The 14,632-nt window shown below is 44.3% G+C and overlaps 1 protein-coding gene across 1 annotated transcript; it reads left to right on the top strand.

Moving 5' to 3' along the window:
- The first annotated feature begins 5,655 nt into the window (after nucleotides 1-5,655).
- Nucleotides 5,656-14,060, top strand: LOC127040082 (cytochrome b-c1 complex subunit 10). Its single transcript, XM_050933853.1, is given in 4 exon segments — nucleotides 5,656-5,710; nucleotides 5,713-5,773; nucleotides 8,301-8,443; nucleotides 12,968-14,060. Coding segments are annotated over 3 exon segments (222 nt in total). The 5' UTR covers nucleotides 5,656-5,670; the 3' UTR covers nucleotides 8,422-8,443; nucleotides 12,968-14,060.
- The last annotated feature ends 572 nt before the right edge of the window (nucleotides 14,061-14,632 follow it).

Genomic DNA, 14,632 nt, shown 5'->3' with positions numbered 1-14,632 from the left:
CTTAATGTCCTTTCTAGTCAGGAATTCCTGGACTTTAGCAATTTCAGTGGAGCGAGTGTTCCTTCTTTTTTCCCAAAACAGTCGTGGTGCAGCATCCTTGTACTTTTTCCCTGCTCTCCAGAAGGCACAGTGGAGCTAGAAGGAGAAACAGGCTAATCATCAGTAGGAGAATTCTCCCAATGTGGAGGGGTCTTTTTGCAGTGAGAATCTTGGGTCCAAGCAGTCAATCTTTGGCACTTCACAGCGGTGTTGGTAGTCAGCAGGGCTTAATAAGGGCCGTTCCAGCATGGAACCAGAGCACTCTTTCGTTGGTGGACCTTTACATCAATCCGGTTTCCTGGTTCCAAGGAGTGGCAGGGCTGCTAGGGTCTTTGGGTAGCGCTTCTTTACCTGTGAGAAAAGAAATCTCACACACTTCATTAGTGCCAAGCAGTGTTTTGCAAACCTTATAGCTGCGTGGGCAAATTCAAGCCCTCCTTTTCCTGGCTGTTAGCCAAGTCTTAACTGTGAGCAGTGTCCTTGAATGGAGTCAGTGTCTTATCTATAGCCTGAGCTTGCGAGCTAATTATTTTTCCAGTTAACTTATTTTGTTCTTTGTCCTTCTTCCTTTCTTGGCTTCTTTTAACCTACAAAGGAAACTTCCACTTTTCACTTATACACCTTATTCCCAACAACGAACACATAAACATTGCCATTATACAGTACATCAGTCTTATTATTCAATGTATGCCACATATACCCTTCCACTATAATAACTTTATTACAGAACTTTGGAGCAACAAGCCAGGACAAGCACACCCACTTTGAGGAGTTTACTCAATACAACCTCTAGTCCAATAGCTTCTCACCATCCCCAGCCCTCTGGCTAGAAATCTGAGGTAGCCAGAAGGATTCCATGTTCAATATGGGGAGTGGGTTAACTTTTCATGTCTTTGCCTTCAAAGATTGTTGGTATGCAAATAATTTTAACAACAATTTTTGCAATTAACAATTTGGCCAATGAAGTTTCTTTTTCTTACTTAAGGAAATGCATTAGACTTTAGAATATCACATTCTCCTGATTTATCCAAACAGTTTGTATTCCAAGTTGAACAAAACAAGTATCTGCATTTTAATTTGACCTTTTTGCCTGATTCCAAACCAGACCATCCCATGAAAACACTAAACACAACAATTCCGGCCACAAGACAAACACCACAAGACAGAACATAGAACACAAAACATAATTCCTGTTGTGCTAGTAAATGCATGGTACGTTGAATGCTGTTCAGCTGGCATCAGTTTTCTCTGATTATCTGAAAGACAAAAAAACAGAGGTCTACCCCTTCTGGGCAATCATTGCTTAAAATAGACAAATATTCTTGTTGATTTCAGGAAAAACAGAGGAATTACCCCATATTTTTTTTGTATGTGTTTCATAGGCAGCCCAGGTTTCAGTGGCTCCTACCTTATCAGTTAGATAATTTGCGTTAATACAGATGCTTTCTGGCTTGCTTTTTACTTTTAACTCCTGCTTTCAAACACTGAAAGAAAACATCACCACTTATAGTGTCCTTAGAGCCTAATAAAATTTCAATTACATAGCACTGTCTACATTCTTCAGCTAATTCAACTAAATTGTTTATAGCCAAATGATTGCAATCCAATAATTTCTTTGCCTGAATTTATTTACAAACATTTCAAAGACATTTCAAAGACACCAAGAACTTTCTTCTTTAGCATTTTTACAAAGTTCAACTACTGTTCCCTCCAGCAACTACAGAGTTAACTTCTCACTCTCCCTTAAATCACTTGCTTGTCTCCCAACAGCCACTTTTATGAACTCAAATCACCATTCCAAGTGAGTCCTGGGTATTTGAAATCCCCATGCTTACACTTACTTACTCCTTCCTTCCGCTACACCCTCAAAATTTTCCAACCTGTTTTCCAATCTCTCTGTCTGTTGCCTGCTCGCCTGGGCCCGATCCTGCTTTTCTCACTGAACCGTCCCTTCCATAGGCACCGGCTTGTTCTACTACCAGTTTAGCTAGGAGGGTGGGCTTCTCAGCTAGCCCCCACCCTTCCTTATGTCTTTTTCTTTCTTCTCCTCTCTCCCATTAAACATTCTAGTAGCAATGCTAACTACTTCAGACAAACTTTTCCCTTGCGTACCATCTGGATGCTCTCTAAATCTCTTTGCAATATCCTTTGCACATTGTGACATGAAAACCATTTTAACCATCTCCTTTCCATGATCAGTTGCAGGATTCAAATTCCCATGCTTTCTAACTTCACAAATCAGTCGAGCACAAAAGTCAGAGAGGTGCTTGTCTGGACGTTGAACACAAGCAGTTACCTTGCTCCAATTTGGAGTAGCCTCTCCTGCATCTCTAATACCATTCAAAACAGCTTTCAAAAATCCATCCAACTTTGTCTTTTGAGCTGGATTATTAGGATTCCAATTAGGGTCAGTAATTAGCCAAGGTGCATTCAAATGACCTGCAGATTTTTCTTTTACTTTTTGTCTTTCATCTTCTGTCATGAGAGTATCTAATAACTGATTTACATTTGCCCAAGTGGGCACATGAGTGAAAAAGGTTGTGCAGAACATTCTTTCCACTGCCTCAGGATTGTCTCATAAGTGAGGCATAGTGCACTGCCAGTTAAACAAATCTGAAGTTGCAAACAGGGTATGGGTAAAAACCATCTCATGTTCCCCAGCAACCAGTGGAACCAGATAAGTTCTCAACGAGGCTTGTAATATCAGAGGTGTCTCAGAAACATTCTCCCTCATGGAGTTAAGTAACCTAGTAGGGGTCCACAAGGGCAAGGATGAGGGCTGCTGTAATATTGGGAGTGTTTGAAAAGCAGTCCCTGGCCAAGTCTGCGAAAGGCTGGCTGGAGGCTGCACAGAGGGGGTGAGGCTGCCTGATTCCTCTGAAGATGAGGGAACATCACTCTGAGCTCCCCCTTGATTCTCCTCTGTTCCTAACCTGCTTTTGAATCCTTGCACTCCACCAGACGGGGAAGAACAGGAACAAAATTGTCCTCCTCCCAGTGCAGCTCTGGGGCATATGGTGGGGGATTTTTTACAAGAGCTCTCCATACAAACAGCTTCAAAAGCTACCCATCCCTCCATGGGTTTATAATTATACCATACAAACAAATAATCCATTTGTCCCAGCCTAAGATCAACCAAAATATCCCTTAAGGAGTTCATCCTATCTGTGGAAAAGGTTTCACCCTCCAGCCAGTCTCTAGTCGGGGACAAATGAAAGGTAAATGATGGCCATTGGATCCAGCACAGATTTCTCATCTTAGATTTAACTAGACCAGCAGTCTCAGAAATCTCTTTCCAATCTCTAAGTATCAGAGACAACGGGGCGTCCCCCGGGCACTTACTGCCAACTTGTCCCATTTTAATGAAGGGACTCTAACCCTTCTTCGTTCAGGGACTCTAACCCCTATTCCCCACGTCAAGGTAAAGGGACTCTAACCCCCACCTCCCCGTATCGAGCGCTCGCTTATCTCTCCAGAGACTCGAACACCTGGACTGGGACTCAAACCCAGGCTGGGACTCTAACCCAGACAACTTGGATCCTGCGCAAACCTGGACTGGGACTCTAACCCAGACCTAAGTTGTCAGGGACTCTAACCCCGACAACCTGGACCCTATTCAACAGGTAGGTGGACGTTGCTGGATTTCTACGAGCTTCAGCTGGTTCACAGAACATGCCTTATCGCCAATGCAGAGATCAGATCACCAGACAAGGCTTCTCTAAACCGGAGGATGCGCGCTGCGTTGCCTCAGGGTCTGATCTCCCACCGGAGAGTCAGACGGGTCCCAGCGGAGTCGCCAAAGATGTCAGAGACTCTAACCCAGATGGCAAAGTTCATTGTCTGACCACGAGAGAGACAGGCAACACCAGCAAGGTCCAATCAAAAGCTCTTTATTGACAAGTGCACGCATCAATAGAGAGCAGCTCATCTCCAGAGAGAACCAGCCTGCTCTTTACATCTTAGTATAAGCCTATCTAGACAGTTCCGTCGCGTCATAAATTATTCACTAGAGCAACCCACCCCCTTCTTCTAACTAGAAACTAGACACTTTTAGTATACATGTTTTACAGCATTAGGTGATTAACAATATCTTAGCAAGCACCAGAAGTTAGGAATGTAGGGGAGTTAAAACAGACAGAGAACTGAACCAAGGAGTGAAAACAGGGAGGCTGGGATTTCTTATCAATTCTTCAAAGGAACTGTTCCTAATGTTGGTGTCCCTAGGCGTAACCCTAGGTAACTCGGGAGGGTGGTAGACCACAAGTGTCAATGAAGCCCTCCTGTTGTAGGCCTCAATGAACTAATGTTCCTCCATGTTAAACACTTTGTGTAACCTAGTGTAACCTAATGTACTAATAGCTGCAAAAATGTAATGTCAGCAGTTAGTTTTCTGATTGTAATAGCCAGTTCCCTGCTGTAACACACTGGAGCTAAATTGAAGCAAGTTTCAAGGTCGCTTTTAGATACAGTATACATGTCTCAGCAGCGGAGAGGGGGGAGGAAGGGGGAAGACAAAAGATTGAGTGAGAAAAGATACTGCAGCTGGATGGAAAAGAATGGGGGAGTGAGAGATCAGCTAGACACCAAGAAATAGTTCTCAGAAAGCAACTGGAATATAAAAGGAGGAAGTCACTTGTGTAGGGGGCTGGATCTGAGGCATGCTAAGTCTCCCAGCACCGCTTTGAGATCTCAAATAAACTTTGCTTGCTTCTCCACCCTGGTGTGTTTATTGGCGCTACGCACTCTGGGCAACGAACCACTGTTGCTTGCCTCCGGCACCCTCTGTGCCTGCAACACTAACACAGCACAGTTGGTACTATACCAGGAATGCAGCCCCTCCCTTATCTCACTTTTTCCCAGCGCTTCATGAGACATGCTGCTTCTCAGTTCTTTTCCACTCAGGGATGACCCACAAACCTCTGTTAGCCTGACTTTGGTCAGGTTGGCATACCTGGTTTTGTCTGCTATATCTTTATTCAGGGCTAACACTAGGATTCTTCACCTCCTACTCTCCCAGGCCTGGGGGGCTGCTGTGGCATCCCCTCCTCTCCTTCCAGGCTGGTGGGGGGCAGCTCCAGGGTCTTTTCACTCTCTTTGGCCCCCTTCCAGGCCAGGTGCTGAATGGCATGGGGGAGGGCAGGCAGGCAGGCAGCCAGCCTGACCCCCCCTGCTCACAGGAGGGAGGGGGCTCCTGAGGGGGAAGGGGAACCCCCCCCAGCTGCTTCCTGCAGATGCTCGGGTTGATTTTTCTGCCCCAGGGGGCAGGGAGTGGGAGCAGGCGGGAGCTTCTGGCACTGGCAGGAGAGTCGGGGGGGGGGGGGGAGTAGATGTTAAAGGGGGGGGTCGGGGAGACGTGGCCGTTGTTTGGCTAAGGGGGGATGGGAGGATAAATGGGAGTACGCGGGTGACTGGAATTTGCTATCAGAATTGATTATTTAGATGAGTATTTCTGATCAGGCGGCGTCAAGGGCAGCCCAGCCCTGCCCAGCCCAGCCAGGGGTGACCGCAAGGGCGGGCGGGGTCCTTTACGGCTCTACGGCGCAGGGCCCTCACGGTAGCCGCGGTCTGCTGCGTTCAGGCAGCCGCTAGGGCAGGCCGGGCTGGTCCTGCCTGGGGCGGTGTCGCGGGCGCATGCGCAGCCGGGGTGACTTTGAGGCCGGCGGCCGAGGCTGGGCGGGAGCAGGATGCTGAGCAGGCTCGTGGGGCCCCGCTACGCCCAGCTGCTGCGGACCTGGTGAGGCGCCCGGGGGACCCCCGCTCCCCCCGGGGCCGGGCCCCTGTCACTTCCCTTGGGCCTCCCGGGAGGGGTCAGGAGCCGCCACCCCGCCGCTGCTGGGGGGGGGCTCATTCCCATCATGGGGTCTTTTCCAGCCCCCCCCCGCATGTCTCCCTCCATCCCCTGGAGGGCCCCCCCTTCTCGCAGTTGTGGGGTGATGGGGCTGGAGTGGATTGCTGGGGGGTCTCTTCCCAGCCCCCTACCCCACAGGTCCCTCTCCATCCCTTGGAGGACCCCCCACTTCTCGTAGCTGTGGGGAGATGGGACTGGAGTGGAATGCTGGAGGGGGGTCTCTCCACAGCTCCCCCCCCACAGGTCTCTCTCCATCCCCTGGAGGGCCCCCCCTGCTTCTCATGGCTGTGGGGAGATGGGGCTGGAGTGAAATGCTGGGGAGCTCATTCCCATCATGGGGTCTCTCCCAACCCCCCACCACCCCACAGGTCCCTCTCCATCCTCTGGAACCCCCCCTCTCTTCTCGCAGCTGTGGGTTTATGGGGCTGGAGTGGAATGCGGGGGTGTCTCTCCCCAGCCCCCCCGCCACAGGTCCCTCTCCATCCCCTGGAGGGCCCCCCCTTGTGGCTGTGGGGTGATGGGGGCTGGGGTCCAGTTCGCTTTGGGCCACTAGTGGGGGATGGGGCAGAGCGAGGGTCCAGCTGTGACCAGCCCGCTCTCGCCTCCCTCTCTTCAATTCACTTCTCAGGCCGGAAAGTGAAGGTAAAACGTGTAAAGGAGGAAAGACAAGAAGTGGTTAGACCCAGTCTGGTTATTGGGCAGTGACCTTGGGAGAGGTAGAGAGAAAAAAAAATCTAAATTTGATATGCTTTTAAAAAAAAGCACCTGGGATGCTGCGTTTCCCATAGAAGACAGGAAGCACTTATAACTGGGATAGAGTAATTACTCTAAAACTCTGCCACCTTGGTGTCTGTTGTCAAAGATTTATTGGCAGATTGTGTAGCCTGCTCATTTAAAGTACTTGACATACCTGATGCTGTTTCTTAATTTAGCTTCTAGAACAGGGGTGGGCAATAATTTTCACAGGGGGTCCACTCCACAAATTTTGGTAAGTTGTCACGGTCCGCACATTTCTACCATACTAATGGAGGGGGTGTGGGCTCTGGGAGGGAGTTTGGTGCAGGAGGGGGCTCTGGGCTGTGGCATGGGATTGGGGTGTGAGGTGCAGACTCTGGCCGGGAGGCGCTTACCACAGACAGCTCCCGGCTGCTGCTGGCATGTCTCTTTGCCTCTTGGCAGGAGGGGCAGCGGGTCTCCATGCGCTGCCTGCGCCTGCAAGCACCATCCCTGCAGTTCCCATTGGTTTCCAGTGCTGGGGGTAGGGGCAGCGTGCTGAGACGTCTCCCTTCCCACCATGTGAAGCATGCAGAGACAGGCCAGCAGCAGCTGGCCACTTCTGGGAGCGGTGTGAGGCCATGGCAGGCAGGCAGCCTGCCTGAGCGCCCTCTGCGCCGTTGGACTTTTAGTGGCCCAGAGGTTGTGAGGGAGTGACCAAAGAGCTGGCGGGCTGGACAAATATGTTAGACGGGCCAGATCTGGCTCACCCCTGTTCTAGAATGTGGTCAGAGCTGCTAATTTGAAGTGAGGGGAAAATTACAGGCAATTTTGTGTCCTGTGGTGAAACAACTCTACTTCCTTTAGTTCAGCTAATATAAGTCCTGGTTCCAGTTCTAAATGTGCTACCCAGCTAACATTAAGTGAGCCAAACTGTGCGTTAAATAGGCTAAAAACATAGTTTCCTAACTCTAGCTTTCTCTCAGCCTAAGGTACGACCCCTTTCAAACAGAAATTATTTTGAGGAAGTTCTGTGTTATGCAGGAGGTTAGACTAGATGATGATGGTAGTATCATCTAGCCTTAGAATCTAACCACGTTGAAATATAATTTGGCCCAGGCTGTTTTCTGGCTTGATCATCTCTAGCGAGATGCAGGGATTTTGATATTCCTGTACAGTGTTGCCAACCCAAACCCTGCAGTGATGGGCTAGTGCATGAGAACCAGAAACTGACTACAAATAAGCATGACAAGGTGGGTGAGGTAATATCTTTTATTGGACCAACTTCTGTTGGTGAGAGAGACAACCTTGTCTGTCTAACATTCTGGGACCGACATGGCTACAACAATGCTGCATACAGATAAGCATGGGCCAGCAGAAGTAAACCAAGCTGAGTGGACTGTAAATAGTGGGGTGAAAAAAGCAGAAATGATACACAGATAAGAGCACTATTTCTAATTTTCTAGCATCATGTTAAGCATAACCCTGAGGGAGAATTGTAGGGTTAGAAGGGACCACAAGGGTTATCTAGTCTACCCCTGCCAAGATGCAGGTAGACTTGGGTCTAACTATGTGACTTTCTCTTCAAGGTAGCAGCTAAGATTCCTTGAGTAAACAGCCTTGGCAGGTGCTTATTGCTAAAGTAGCTGACAAACATTTCGATATGTAGAAGAGGTGTGGTTGTGTCTGTGTTCTACAGGACCCCCACATTGACCACATGGGGCACCGTAGGCGCTGTGGGATTGGTGTGGGCGACGGACTGGAGACTGATCCTTGACTATGTTCCCTACATTAATGGCAAGTTTAAGAATGATGATTAAACTGCTGCTCTTCCCTCTAATGGTAAGTTTTTTTTTGTCCTGTACTTATCAGAAATAACATGCATACATTTTGTGGTTACATGCCATGTGATGTGACCTCCAATATAGAATCCCACAACTGGAAACTAAATATTCTGTCCAAAAGCTGGTCCCCAAAAAGAACTGTTGCACTTTATCATGTAATTGTCTTCCTATTACTGAAAGTAAGAAATGGCATCATGACAATAATCTTGATAAGAACTTGCCCAGCTCAGATATGCTATCAGTGTACCTTAGTAGAAACTAGCCAGTTTCATTTTAGTTTACATTATTTTAAGTTGCATTATTTTTCAGAGTGAGCCAGTGTGGTGTAGTGGATTTTTATAAGCATAAGTGTTCCCAGTTGTAAAATAAATAATACATATATCACAAGGGAGTTGGCAGGATTAATTAATACTTTATAGCTTCAAAGTGCTATACAGCTTCTACAGAGGTAATCACAAATCTTTTTGTAACGTGCTATTCTGAGAAATATGTGCATTGCATGTTCTGAGCTGATGTGTATTTCACTTCCTCACCCTCTCCATTTCTTTCAGTTCCTACGGTACTGAATGGGGCAGCTTGAGAGTTTTAGAATTTAGGAGAGAAAAAGAAACAAATTAATTTATTTATAGAATTGAAAGTAATTCAGGACAGTATTAGCCAAATGCCTTTTGAAAAAAAACGGGACTGTTGCAATATGGAACAAGTTAGAGGGCACTACATCTATTTGTGGATATCAAAGCTAGGATTCAGGATCTGGTTAGAAACTGAGGTTTAGCAATACGCATACCTAGTAGGAAGAATGTGTTGGTAAGTACATTCCTATTGTATCTGTTCATGGGATTAAAATAATCTCTCTCAAAGTACAATTTGTGTTGTTGTAAAAGCAGCAAAGAATCCTGTGGCACCTTATAGACTAACAGACATATTGGAGCGTGAGCTTTTGTGGGTGAATACCCACTTAGTCGGATGCTGCTTTTACAGATCCCGACTAACACGGCGACCTTCTGTGTTGTTGTAGGGCTTCTTTTAATGGACCCATTTGCCTGTAGTCTTGGCTAGAAGACCTTAAAGGTGTAACCAGCTTCCTGAACAGGGACAACGTGGATGCTTTTTTTTTCCAGTTAAAAGCTCTTTATTTCATATAACATACTAAGAGATGGAAAAGAAACATGCTTCATTTAAGCTTTTACAGCATATTGACTATTCTTGGTCATTGACTGACATGCCATAAATCTAAAGCAGTGTTTCTCAACTGATGGGTCACAAAAGGCAATCAAGGGGGTGGTGAGACATTGAAAATTTTCTCGTAATCTAAAGCAAAGGAAATCTCTCTCCCTGCACACACTGTTATAGAAAGCATTTGTCAGTCTTTTGGAATACATGCAAATTATGTAGGTTTGATGTTGTTACAATATTTACTCTTTTTTTTTATAGTAAAGGTGTTGTGAACATTTCTCTTGGAATAAACAATCACCAAACTGAAAAGGTTGAGAAACAGTGGTCTAGGGGAGTTCTGCATCATGGTATTTATTTCAATGTGTATTTATGGTGCTTGATCCTATGGCCTCTTGAGAGAATCTCCTTTTATTAAACACTATTGATTGTGAGGGGATTTGAGTCTGAAAACACAGAACACATCATTAGAAACTAGAAAAAATTTCCTTTTTTCTTTAAAAGGAAAATATTATTCTTTTTCAGAGGTATTTGTAAGAGAGTGTGGTTCATTTTTGTGTATTCCCCTATGTCAAAACATTTAACAAAAGTGCAAGTTCCATTTGCAGCTTCGTGGAAAAAAGACACCACTCCATAATGGGGGCTAGAGTGTTAATGTGGGATTAATTCATTTATGAAAGTTGATAAATTGCTCTAGGAAATTTAGTGCATTAACATTCACAGTCACTTGCCGTGCTAATTGTTAAGCCAGTTAATGGAAATGCTCTAAAGCTGGGCTGCAGAATCTAAGTGAAGTAAAGGCTTATTACATAATTTAAAAAAAGGTGTGTTGGGCAGTAAATACGTGGAAGTGGGTGAATGTGAATTATGGTTTCAGGAACATGTTAAATAATGGCATTCACATGGGTCATATTCAACTCGTATTATACTTATTGCATTTAGAAACAGAGGTGATCTACAGTTGTAAGAACAAGGAGAACTTGGTTGTGAATCTGAAAGTGGAAGGCAATTTGGGTGACAGTGATCATGAAATTCAGATTTTATGATCCTAATGAAAGGAATGAGCAAGAGCAGCAGTATAAGGACAATGGACTTCAAAAAACCAGACTTTAACAAACACAGAGAACTGGTAGGTAAGATCCTATGGGGAGCAAATGTAAAGGATAAAGGAGTTCAGGAGAACTGGCAGTCTCTAGGACATGCTATTAAGTGCACAACTCAAAACCACAGCGATGCGAAGGAGAGATAAGAATAGTAAGAGGCCAATATGACTCCATCAGGAGTGCCTTAATGACCTGAAAATCAAAAAGGAATCCTACAAAAGGTGGAAACACTGACAAATTGCTAAGTAGTAGTATAAAAGAATAGCACAAGCATGTACGGGCAAAATGAGTTAGACCTAGCAAGGGACATAAAAGGCATTAAGAAAAGGTAATTTAAATACATTAAGAGCAAGAGAATGATGAAGGAAAGTATAGGCCCTCTACTTAGCAGGGAATGAGAAGCTAATAACTGATGACATCAAGAAGGTGAGGTGTTTAATGCCTGTTTTGTTTCAGCCTTCACTAAAAAGGTTAATAGTGACCAGATACTCAACAATAAGAGGAAAGAACACAAACCAAAATAGAGAAAGAGAGGTTAAATAATATTTAGATAAGTTAGATGTATTCAGGTCAGCAGGGCCTGATGAAATTCATCCTAGGGTACTTAGGGAATTAGTTTGAAGCAATCTCAGAACTGTTGGCAATTATCTTTGAGAACTCATGGTGAATGGGTGAGGTTCCAGAGGACTGGAGAAGGGCAAACATAGTTCCTATCTTCTATAATTCTTAAGAGCCTCTTTGTTTAATAATTTGTTCCAATATCTTTCCACTTATTAACGTTAGCCTGACTGTTCTAAAAGGGGGAACAATCAGTTTGTAAGCACCTAGATGATAGGGTTATAGGGAATAGCCAACATGGATTTGTCAGGAATAAATCATGCCAAACACCCATATTTCCTTCTTTGGAGGACTAGCCTGTTAGATGGGGGAAGCTGGGTATGTCTTGATTTTAGTAAGGCTTTTGACACAGTCCTGCATGACATTCTCATAAGCAAGCTGGGGAAGTGTGGTCTAGATGAGGTTACAATAAGATGGGTGCACAACTGGTTGAAAGATCATGCTCAAAGAATAGTGATCAGTGATTTGCTATCAAACAGGCGGACATACGTAGTGTGGTCCCACAGTGGTCAGTCCTGGGTCCGGTACTAGTCAATATTTTCATTAATGAGTTGGATAATGGAGTGCAGAGTATGGTTATAACATCTGCAAGTGACATCAAGCTTGGAGGGGTTGCTTGTATTTTGGAGGATAGGATTAGAATTCAGAAGAACCTTGATAAATTGGAGTATTGGTCTGAAATCAGCAAGATGAAATTCAATAAAGATAAGTGCAGAGTTATTAAGGAATGAAAAATGCACGAAATTGGGAATAACTGTGGTACTGCTGAAAAGAATCTGGGCTCACAAATCAAATGAGTCAACAATGTGATGCAATTGTGAAAGGCTACTATGATTCTAGAGTGTAGTAACAGCAGTGTTGTATGTAAGACAAAGGAGGTAATTGTCCTGCTCTGCTCAGCACTGGTGAGGCCTCAGCTGGCATACTGTGTCCAGTTCTGGTTGACACACTTTAGGAAAGATGTGGACAAACTGGAAAGAGTCCAGATGTAATAAAAGGTTTGAAAAGCAGACTTATGGGGATAAGTTTTAGAAAACTGGGCATGTTTAGTCTTGAGGAAAGAAGTCTTAAGGGGGCCTTGGTAACTTATTTTCAAATATGTTAAGGGCTGTTATAGAGAGGACTGTGATCATTTGTTCAGGCAGCTGAAGGTAGGGCAAGAAGTAATGGGTTTAATCTGCAGTAAGGGAAACTTAGGTTAGATATTAGGGGAAATCTTTCTATTTATAAGGGTAGTTAAGCTCTGGAATAGGCTTCCAAGGGAAGTTGTGGAATCCCTACAACGGTGATTTTCAAGAACAGGTTCAGTCTTTCAGGGATCGTCTAGGTTTACTTGTTCTTGCCTCAGCGTGGGGCAGGAGTTGGTGAGTTTTTGAGGTCCCTTCCAGCCCTTTCTAGGATTCTACAATATCAAAGCAAACAGGGCACCTATCTGGTTCCATGTCGTCATTAAACAGACTTTTAAACTAGTGACATAGCTTTACTTCTCGTTTCCCTTACTTGTCCTTGTGTCACTAGAAACTCCTTGTGCATGGATCTCTGAACTTTCAGATCTTGCAGTCCTTTGCACTGGCTGCCATGACACTTTGCAGGAAGCGTTGCTTATTAACTGTTTGTTTTTATTGTAGGAAGTGTTTATGGGCTGGACTGGGTGTATTGGATCCATTCTTCCTCTCGAAGACCCTAGCCTGATGTGAATTTGAAATGCTCATTGTGGACTTCAGGAGAGGCTGTGATGTTACTTTATCTTCTACTGAACAGTTATGAACAATCAAATTTAATTTAACATATTGGCTGCACAAATGTGTGAACTTGTTTCTGGGTAACTTTCACAAGCGGTATTGTTCTGATGGGCTGAATTCATAAAACAGATGTACAAAATAAATCATAAACTGAATAACTTGTATGATAAATGTTTACCTTTCCTCTTGGAAGCTATTCTAAAGAATGAGATCTCCTTTGGGCTGCATATTACCAGCCTTTGGTAGTTCACTTGGGTTATGTGGTGTATATTAAACTTATTGCATTCGTGAGTCATAAATTTATGAGAAATGGCTCTGGTCCTCAAACCATTATTGCAGTAACCTGGAACCAATACCTGTGGACTCCTCTAATGGTTAACTTTCTGTAACTGATGCTGTAAAGTAGCATAACAACAATTGATTCCACTGATTTAGTGTAGATAACTTAAACTTCACTGTCCTACTGGCTATTTCAATACAACTAAATTGATTTAGTCTACCTTACCTTGTGAAAAATAAATTTGAGGGAACAGTGTAATACCAGAACACTTATTAGATGGAAATGGATAGAGCAGTTAAGGGTAGATGGAGTTAGGATTTGTGGTGGCCCGTCCTTTGTGCTCTCAAGTAAAACAGCAGAAGCTTCAAACTTGGCAAGAATCTTAACTGCTCAAGACTAAAAATCTATCTTCTTCCATTACCATTTATGAAGACTTATTTTTGCATATATACACAGCAGCACTGTTTTTCTTTCAGTGTTTTAATCTTTAATTCTGCCCTTCAGAATCTTGCATATGGCGAATTACTTAAATGGAGTCTTTACTAAACAGTTTTGAAGATATATTCATATTTAGATGCTGTGGAGGGGTTGTTTAGTTCAGGGCTGAAGAATTTAAATTGCAAGTTCGGTTCTGAATGTCAGGCTGCAAAGAGTGACCAGCACCTGAGCAATTTAATTTAAATGGATCCGTGAGCGGGGGGGGGATGATTAAATGTCAAACATCCAGTAATGCAGTATTAAGGCTAAGAAATTAAATATGCTGAACCTGACTTCCTGAAGCAGTGTTAACTCAACATAGTTATAGCCATATAATGCAGATTATAATCCTTACACAATCATTATAAGTTCTCTAACGACAGTAACCTCCATGGAAACTTAACCAATGTGCCTGAAAACTGCACGTATCTTGTCAAGGTAGAGGTTTTTCTCGCTGATTTCTACAAAAGAACCACTCCAGTTTTAAAAGTGTCTTAGTATTTGTCCTTAAACGTCAAAAGTGGTTTGATTTACAGACTCCATGCATATTTGCCTGATCCAAGAGTGTCATGCAGAAGCATAGGGAATGATGAGCTAATTTTGATGCTCAAGGGGTCAGGAGGAGGAATAACACATCTGAGAAGAAGTGTGTGTGGTGCAGCAGAGCTTGAGAGCTCTACATTAAGGCCATGAGGGAGCTGCTGTGGCTTGGGCTCCTTGGAACTACTGCTATTGATTCCTTACGTTGCTGTTTGCAACAGAAGCTTTAAGTACCACCACCTCATTTGAGTCCA

Source organism: Gopherus flavomarginatus, chromosome 24 (genome assembly GCF_025201925.1).
Source record: "Gopherus flavomarginatus isolate rGopFla2 chromosome 24, rGopFla2.mat.asm, whole genome shotgun sequence".
NCBI lineage: Eukaryota > Metazoa > Chordata > Testudines > Testudinidae > Gopherus > Gopherus flavomarginatus.
The sequence above is the reverse complement of the archived record's forward strand: the minus strand, read 5'-3'. Positions and strand labels throughout refer to the sequence as shown.